The sequence below is a fragment of the Belonocnema kinseyi genome, chromosome 5 (genome assembly GCF_010883055.1).
Source record: "Belonocnema kinseyi isolate 2016_QV_RU_SX_M_011 chromosome 5, B_treatae_v1, whole genome shotgun sequence".
Lineage (NCBI taxonomy): Eukaryota > Metazoa > Arthropoda > Insecta > Hymenoptera > Cynipidae > Belonocnema > Belonocnema kinseyi.
Genome location: NC_046661.1, coordinates 104681038 through 104691055, shown reverse-complemented (window position 1 = coordinate 104691055; position 10018 = coordinate 104681038). Strand labels below are relative to the sequence as shown.

General features: G+C 27.1%; 1 protein-coding gene across 2 annotated transcripts in view; it reads right to left on the bottom strand.

Moving 5' to 3' along the window:
* Positions 1–2851: 2851 nt before the first annotated feature.
* Positions 2852–10018, bottom strand: part of LOC117172474 (histone-lysine N-methyltransferase SETD1) — a 38774-nt gene continuing 31607 nt past the window's right edge. For both annotated transcript variants that reach the window (XM_033360443.1, XM_033360442.1), the window contains exons 8-10: positions 9116–9337; positions 4349–4606; positions 2852–3132 (exon numbers count right to left, since the gene is read on the bottom strand). In XM_033360443.1, coding sequence (XP_033216334.1) covers positions 2959–3132; positions 4349–4606; positions 9116–9337 — 654 coding nt within the window. In that variant the 3' untranslated portion in view covers positions 2852–2958. The remainder of the gene's footprint in view (positions 3133–4348; positions 4607–9115; positions 9338–10018) is intronic.

Sequence of the window (10018 nt, the reverse complement as noted above, 5' to 3'; positions counted from 1 at the left end):
GTGATGGAATTTTTCTGAGGTCAGATTCGGATTCAGCGCAGCAAAAACTTTCGGGTATAGTAGGTCTGGTCTCTGGTTCTGAGAATTGTTGGCCTGTGTTATTCAACTCGAGACCCTCCATTACATTGGAAACCTCACGCTAAAATTTAAATCTTTATGATAAAATTGAGAATTACGAAATAAAGTAATCAATGTTTAGTTTTTGTTACTATAATAATATTACATGAAATAATCAATGCAATTTTAATGTTTCATATTCACAATTTTAATTAAATGAAAATAAATTTGTTTGTAAATAATTAAAAATCTGATTTTTTAAATTAAGATTTAAGTTTATCAAAAACATATCTTAATTTTATAATTATTATAATTAGATAAAAAATTATATCCCAATAAAATAAAGTAATTTAAAATAATAGTCCTGATATTAAAACCAATACATTTTTAAATCCACGATAAACAATTTTTGAATATTAAGAGTTTATGAAAATGGTTAAATGGACCTAGATAATTTATAACATCAATTCTAGGAGAACAAAAAAAATCAATGATTAGAAATTTGTACTAATTTCCAGCAGTCACTGAATTCCTAACTACAGGCTTTGGACTCACCACACTATTAAACTATTTCACACTTTTTTTGAAAACAATTACACTATTTTTCTACTATTTCGAAAAATTTTCAAGTAAGATAAATTTCTATCAAAAAGGGCGAATTTTCAACAAATTATATACATTTTCTACTAAATAATTTGATCAATTGATGTGACTTTAGTACAAATTTTAATTATTTTTTCATTAAATTTACTCTTGTGTATTTATTGCTATCTCATGTATTTTAGGAAAATTTATTCTTCAAAAAGTAGTATTAATCAACATTATCATTGTATCTTTATGTACATTTAATACCTCAGAAATTTAATATTTTCAAAATTATTTTGTATTAACAGTTTTTTCAAACTTAAAAATTTTAAAGTTTTATTTATAATACATTTTTAAAGCTTTTTAATTGTAGTCACAATTTAAAATTCTATAATTTCAGCAGCTTTGACTTTAAAACGTTCAATTTAATTTAATTCACAATTTTAAAACTTGAATCACTTTGAACTGAAAATTATTTTTATTTAAAAGTTAAAATTTTCCATTAATTTAATTTTGCACGCAATAATATTAGCTTTGAATTTTTAATGATACAAAAATATAAATTTTCATCCAAAAAAGGAATAGTTAAATTTATAGTAAAAAAGCAAAATAAAAGATTTTTTACAAAATAGTTTAATTTTCAACCTAAATTACTAATATTTAACTGGAATAGTTGAATGTTCAGCAAAGTAGTTTCAACCAACAAGACTAATTTTCTTCCAAAAAAGACGATTTTTCAAGATAATAATTAAATATTAAAACAAATAGATGAAACGAATTTTTAACTCAAAAAGATAAATTTTCAATCAAAAATAGATGTTTTACTTTTAAAAAACTAATTTTTCAATTAAAGTTATGAATCTTAAATAAAAAAATTAATCAAAAAAGTTTAACTTTGAACCAAGCAGTTTAATTTTCAACCAAAAAATGTTAATTTTTAACAGAATAAACAACGATTTTTTTTAATAGGGGAACAATTAAATTTTCAGTCACAAAAAAAAATTTTAACAGCAACAAAACAATTTTCAAGAAAAAAAAACTAATTTTTAACAAAATAGTTCAAGTTTCAACCAAAAGGATGAATTTGCAATTATAAACGATCCATTTTCAAGCATAAGAGATAAATATTCAACCAAAAATGGAAGTAGCCTTTTCAGGCGAAAAAAATTGATTTTAAACAAGAATTGAATTTTCAAACTAGTATTTTAATTTTTAAACCAAGAAGAATTATGTTCTGAAAAAAACGACAAATATTCAACATAAAACATAAATTTAGAATTTAAATAGAAAAAGAATAATTAAATTTCCAGCAAAAAAAAAACGAATTTTCAACAAAATAGTTCAATTTATGATCGGCGTTATGAATTTTCATATAAATTGATGAATCTACAACCAAAAATATCAATATTCAATCAAGACGATTAATTTTGAACTAAAAACACAATATTTAACTTTTCAGTTTAAAAAATGTAAGAAACAAAAAAAAAAGAATTTTCAACATAATGGTTTTATTTTCAACCAAAATGATGAATTTCCAATTAAAAAAGAGGCACATTTTCAACAAAAATTGACTAATCATAATACTTATATTTTAAATCAAAATCATGAAATTTTATCCAAAAAAGATCATTTTCAACCAAAAACATGGTATTCCCAACAAATTAGTTGAATTTGCAATCAAAGAGATGATTTTTACTAAAATGATGAATGTTAAAAAAAATTTAACGAAATAGTTATATTCAATAGAATAAAATAATTAATTCTGGACACCTTAGCCCAATTAATGGCATGCCATAAACCGCAGTGAGTTAACTTTATTTTGTATAAATATTTAATTTCACTCGATAATTAATATATGCATTATAAATAAAAATGACAGTATAATTAAATTAATTGAGGTAATACATGCCAAAAAAATGTATCATCTCAGAAATTAAACAAAGGTGTCAACAATCGATACTCTTACCCTATAAAGCTACTTCCACAAATGAAAAAAAAAAACATTGTTATCTAATCATATATTACAATTTACGAAAAATTCAAACACGCTCTCAACAAAAATCCCTAATTTCAGGTTTTCCAGGTAATTAAATAGCCTGTTTTTTTTTTTTGTACAGTAGAGCAGAACCTCTCATTAATTCCGTATGAAAGAAATGAATAAATAGGTAAAAGGGAGAAAAGAAAATAGTGCTGAATTCAGCCATAGTTGCATTTTTATAAAATGTTTACACGGGGTTTTATTTACAAAAATATGAGCAGGGTACGATGAAATGTAATATAAGAAAATGAAATGAACGGTGAAGCTTGACGAACACTTTAATTGAGAGTACCCCGACACTGAGGAGCTCCACAGAGACAGGGGATTTTGTCGTCTTCCAAAGGAAATTTGTAATCGTAGGTGATTTCCTCGTTGACCCCGATCGGCTGCTTGCTGTATATAACTATCTTCTTCTGACTCTCGATGGTAATAACTTTTGCATAACAATTCGGCTGAAACAACAAATGCAAAAATTATTCGAACAAACAGGTAATCTGTAATTGAACCGCCGGATCGTAACAGGGCACATCAAGTCTAATAGTAAACAAATTTTTAATTTGTAATTGATCAAACATATATTCTCAATCGAAATTTAAATGTGCATCTTTTTTCTAATTAAAAAAAGTTATAGTTCTGCTGGTTTTTGAAATAATTTCAATAAACATGAATTGTAAAAACTGAAGAAATTCGGTCTTTTTTCACTTTAACTCCCTCTACTAAAGATTTTCTATTCATCTGCTACCATTTGAAATCACTTTCAAATAAGTATGCATGTAAAAATTGAAACTTTGACAAGTGTTTGTCGAAAAACTGTCCATTTTTCTCACTTTTTTCTTTCGACTTTTCGCACTGTAGGTTCGAAAATAATATATTTTTTTTGAATTTGTCACAAAAAGCCATTTACTCTACATTTGGTGCGGGGTCCTTTAGAATTTTTAACTTTTATAATTTATGGAGTACAAAGATTCAGATTCAGTTTCAACAATATAAATCCACGTTATCACTTTCAATGATCTAAATCATTCAAAAAAATAGTTTCATTTTTAAACAAAAAAGATTAAACTTTCACCAAAAACAGTTGCATTTTCAATCAAGAAAGAACGAATTTTCTAACAAAAAAAAAACAAACTTTCAACAAAGAAGTTAAACGTTTATCCAAAAAAGATGTATTTTTAACAAACTATCTAAAACTTAAATTAGTGACAAAATAATTAAATTTCTAACAAAATAGTTGCATTTTCAACCATATAGCTCAGTTTTAAACCCAAAAACACTCTTTTTTCAGAGTACAGTTGACTTTTTAACAAAACAGTTTACTTTGAAACAATACAGGCTATGTTTTAGCTCAAAAAATGAAATTTCAATAAAAAAAAAGATGAGTTTTTAACAAAATAGTTGATTTTTTTTCAGCAATATAATCAAATGTTCAATCAAATAGTTGAATTATTGACCGAAAAAAGATGAATTGTAAACAAAAAATATGATAGTAGACTTTTCAACAAAAAAAGAATTAACTTTTAACCAAAAAAATGTTGATTCTCTTATTGTATTTTCGTACTACTTCAGTTCGCATTTATGCGAAAAAAAGCGTGACAAAAGGAAAAACAGGGAAATAGGAGGAAGTATGAAATCTGCGATATCATATATGAAAAGTAATCTTAAACTCACGTTACAGCTGTGGTTAATAAACCGTGCGAGATTTCCACACTTGGTCGCATCGATAATCGTCTCCAGATCGATTCTGAAAAGGTACGAACTTCCGATTCCCGTCGCTTCGTACTGAGTCTCCCTCAAATCCGCTACCACTGGCCTCACCATCTGGCCGACATATTCTATCACCATTTCATCGGCTGCGATCGGTTCCATCGCAAACAAGCCCCAGTCGTGGATTCCCGACTTGGCGAACTTGAGTTGCTTCTTTCGGAACTAAAAGAAGAATTTTTTTCAGAATAATTGTACATTGCAGGAGCGCCGCTATTGACAAAATTTCGCCCTGTGAAATAGCAGGGCTCGGATTGAATGAAAGGCTTACACAAAATTTGCATTAGTCCATTAATATTGAAACGAAAGTCGCATGGAATTTCGGGAAAAAATTCCACAAAAATTCGAATCAAACTAGATGATAAAAAAAAGCAATATTAGATAAAGCATGACTAAAATAATAAGTTTATGTATTCAGAAATATAGAGTACGTAATTCTCTTCGATTTTCAACTATTCGTTGCACAATTCAAGTAAACTTTAAAGTTAAAACCATTTTTTAACAAAAGTCATTCAGCTTGAAGGATTAAGAATGTGGGTTTCAAATATTTCTTTCTGAACTTTTAAACTTTTCAACTAGGATTATTTTCAAATGAGAGAAGTTTACAATTTACACTAATTTTGAACTTCAGGAACATTCATTTTGAACACTTTAAACTTTAAATTACTTCAGCAATTAAGGCTTTAAAATTGAAAATGTAAAGTTCAAATATGAAATTATTCATTTCTTATAATTCAAACTTCACAGCCCAAAATGATCTCGTAACAGAGGAAATAGGGTATTTTTTTGTGAAAATAGGGGAACAAATTCTTTTAAATCAAATTAATATCGATACAATATTTAAATCAATATGAAACGCTCTAAATTTTTAAGATTTCAAGTCTGCATTTCAACACAGTAGCATTTACAACAAAATAGTTGCACTTTTTAACCGATACATAAAATTCAACCTACAACCTACATTTTTTAATGAAGAAAGATGAATTTTCAATTAAATAGTTGGAAATAAAAAAATTGATTTCCAAACAAAAAACGAATTCTTTAGAATTCTTCTCCACAACTGTAGTAGAAATGTCAACTAAAAGAGATGAATTCTGAACACAATTATAATATTAAACTTTTCAATTAAAAATAATTAACTTTCAACCAAAAAATAATTTTTCGCCAAAAAGATGACTTTACGACAAAACGATGAATTTTCAATCCAATTAAATAGTTGAATTAAAAAAAATCAAGTAAAAGGACGAACTCTTTAAAATGCAGTTGAATTTTCAACAATTGCTGGCCCAAAAAGAGTACCTTTGTGCAAAATAATTACATTTTGAAACCAAAGAGACGAAATTTCAAATAAAAAAGATTAAATCGCGAAGAAAAACAGTTGCATTTTTCAAATTTTTAATTTTCAACTAATAGATCGTGATCAAAAAATAAAGACGACATTTTAACCATATAGTTTAATTTCCAAGCAAGAAGACGAATACTTTAGAATACAGTTGAATGTTCAACAAAAAAGTTAATTTTTAACCAAGAAAGATGAATTTTCAAACAAAAAAATTACTTTTCTACGATAAAAAGAAATGTTATATTCAGAAAGTTGACTGTTCAATAGAACAGTTACATTTTCGGCCAAAAAAAATTTATTTTCAACCAGATAGTCGAATTTTAAACCAAAATAATGAATTTAAAAAAAAATAGACGGATTTTCTGATAGGGTTAAATAGCTTATAATAAAAGTAAAACGGAAGCAAGTGAATTAGTCGCATTTTTCTTCAAAAAGTCGAAAAAAGTCACACGATCCGAACCCACAATACAACTACAGGCTACCTCTTTACAAAAGCGCTACCTGACACGCAAAATATTACGCATCTCAAAGTTATCAGAGGAATATTAATGAAAAAGAGCAATAAATATCAATCAATTTTAAGCAAAAATATTATTTTACGGTATAAAATTAATTATTTAATCTAAAATTTCTTGTTAATATTGAATTCAAATTCAAATTTCTTCCTAAAATTTCTAAATTCAGGCAGTCTACTCAAATCCTGGGAAAAATTCGCTGACCATTCCAGGTTTTTCCAGGTGTAATTTTTCGCAAGTTTATTACAAATAATGTTCTTTTTAGTTTCAAAGAATTTAATTTATATTACAAGATATTCTTAAATATTTCAGCAAGATTGACGAAATAAATAATGAAATAAGGCTAAAAACATAATTAATCATTTCTTGAATTTGTCTCTAAAAGTCCATGAATTTGAATTAAAATTCCAACACATTTTTATTGCATATACTTAAACTCAAAATTTAGTGCATATTTAGGTAAAATAAATTGACTACTATATTAAAAAATAATATAATCCTCTTCAATCTCCAAACTTTTCAAGTAGAAATTTGGATTTTCAAAAAGACAGATGAATTGTAAATCAAATAATTTCATTTTCAACCACAATAATTTTCTACCAAAAAGGCGATTAAAAAAAAAATACATTGACTCTCAATCAAACAGTTGAATTTTCAACTGAAAAAGATGAATTATTAAACAATAAATAGCTGCATTTTGCACTTAGAAAGATCAGTTTTTAACCAAAAATGAAAAAGTTAAATTTTCAGTTTGCATAAATTTTTGTTCAAACAAAAAAAAACAGATTTATAAATAAGACAAATTTAAATGAACTTTTAACCAAGTAATTTTATTTTGAATGAAAAAGTTGAAATAATTAATAAAATGATCAATATTGAATTGCAATACTTAAATTTTTAAGCAAAAAAACGAATTTTCAAACAAGACGATTAATTTTCAAATAGAAAGATTAATTTTCTACCGAGAAAGACGATTTTTCAAAAAATATATGAATTTCCAACTACAATGATGAATCTTTACCCGGAATACATGGATTTTAAACAAAAGGATAATTTTTTAGAAAATTGTTCAATTTTGAACCAAGTATTTTTATTTTCAACCAAAAAGTTGCATTTTCAACTAAAAGGATGAATATGTATGTTTGTCTATTGGCCTAAAATCTCTATTTTTTAAATATTGACTTTTATTTATAAATTTTGAAAAAATGGCTGACAATCTGAAAGACCTGGATACGGATCCCAGTGGAGCTTGAGAGCATTTTTTTCACAATTCAGAAATAAAAAATTTTAATAATAAAACATTGATTTTAGACGAGTAGAAAAAAAAACGTTTAAAGTAGTCCGGATACTGGAAAAGCTAGTCAAAGCTATGTCGATTATTTTTTTCTGAAATTTGGAATTAAATACCAAATTTGGCCAGCATATCAATTACTTTGGGTATTAAATTAGTATGCAGACTAATATAAATAAAATGTTTTTAAAGAATAGATAATAAAACGTAAATTTGGAAATTGATTTGACTCTATCCTCTCCCTGAGATCCCATGTTTTTTGTAAAAAATTTAAACAGCAATAATTTAAAATTTAACCTGAAAAGGGCCCCTAAGAAAGGCATTATGTGAAAAGTACATATTTCTCCGCAAAAAAAACAACTAATTTTAATAATTTTTCATCTATCCCATCCAATAGCCGGACTACTTTAACATCACATTTTTTAATACACATTATCTAGTCAAAACCACAACATAAAAATGGAATAGTTGAATTTTAAACAAAAAAGTTGAATTTTCAACTGAAAAGACAAATTTTATATTAAAAAAATACGTCAATTTTAAATTAAAAAGATAAAATGTGAAACAACAATTGAATAGTTAAATTTTAAGTTAAACAATAATGTTTAACCAAAGAGATTACTTTTCAAGTAAAAGGATGTAATTTTCAATTGGAATAGTTGCAATTTTCCGGTAAGAAAACAACTGATTTTCAACAAAAATGAAATTAATTTACAAAAAAATATTACATCTTCAAACAATGTGATGAATTTTGTAACTGAAATAATGAATATGCAACTGGGATAGTTGAATTTGAAATAAAAATCATGAATTTCCAACCAAAATGAATGAGTCTTTAACTAGAATCATTAAATAGCAAACAAAAAGATTAATTTTCAGCCCAGAAGATTAATTTATACCAAAAGAAAAATTTTTTAATTAAAATAGATTATTTTTTCATCTAAATATTGAATAGTTATATCTTCAGTAAAAAATTAATTTTCCACCAAAAAACAAACGTAAAAATGAATATTCAAGAAAATAGCTCACTTTTCGACCAAGTAATTTAATCTTCATTAAAAAAAGATGAATTCGAAACCAAAAATGTAATTGTTGATATTTCAAACAAAGAAGATATGAATTTCTAATCAAAATAAATGAGTCTCAATTTGAAAAAAAAAAGAAATTATCAACAAAAGATATGAATTTGCAACCAGACACTTGATTTTTAGTTTAAAAAATGGATTTTAAACCAAAGAAAAAACGAATTTTTAACAAAATAGTTCATTACAGTAATACAAAGCTGCTTTTACGAATAATGGATCATTATTATTCAGTTTAATATTGCATTTAAAAAAAAAGTGAAGCACGTTCTCAAAAAAATCCACAGACTTTTTAAAAAATTCCCTGACATTTCCAGGTTTTTTCAAAGGTTTTCCAGGTAGGGTAAAGCCTGAAATTGCTGGCGCTGGCGCAGGTGCCAAAACAGACGTTTAATTAAATATTCACTGAGGGGGCTTCTTCTACAGAATAATTTCAAAACCTACCTTCAGCTGATTAAACTTGAGAAGATCACTGTCAGTGTCGATACCGAAAGCTGTAAGCAAACGACGTTGATTACTCCTAGCTTCTCTCGATAAGGCCTGCATTTTTCCAGTAAGAGCTTTTGCCAGTGCTTTAGGACCATTCGCAATTCCATCTGCTCCTGAATACGGATCGCCACTTTCTTCCACTTCATTACTACGCTGTATACTCTGTGCGTAATGGTGCTGCAAAAACAAACATTGATTCAGCTTCAAAATCGTTCCAGAGCTGCTTTTTGGTCTAAGACCACTTTCAAATTTGCCACCCTTTTTCCACTTTCATTACTAGGTTTTTTTTTAAAATACAGAATTGACAAGCAAAAAAAAAAAAGATTATTGGGATCTGAAATACAGCGACACGCCATCTGGTGGCTAAAGGGGGAGGGTCGGTAAGGCCGGTTTTTGGCCTAATTTATTTTTGGACCAAAAAATCTGAAAAAAATCATGGTAGTATCTTATAAGTATCCCGAGTCGATTGCACGCTAAACGGACTACTATTTACTATTTACTATGGTTTTCGGGGTCGCCGAATACAAATCAGGCGTCCTTTGACTTTTATCGCGTCAGGTTCCGTTGACCTCTATCGACCGCGAAAACCTATAACATATTTTTTTTATTTTTTCAGCGTTTTTTATCGATTTGACTTTCAAATGACCTTGAACCTGACGCGATAAAGGTCAGCGGACACCAGGTTCATAATCAGCGACCCCAAAAACCTATAACATATTTTTTTTTTAATTTTTTACCGTTTTTTCTCGATTTGACCTTCAAATGACCTTGAACCTGAAGCGACAGAGTTCAACGGATGCCAGATTCGTAATTAGCGACTCCAAAAACCTATAACGTATTTTTTTGGATTTTTTTACC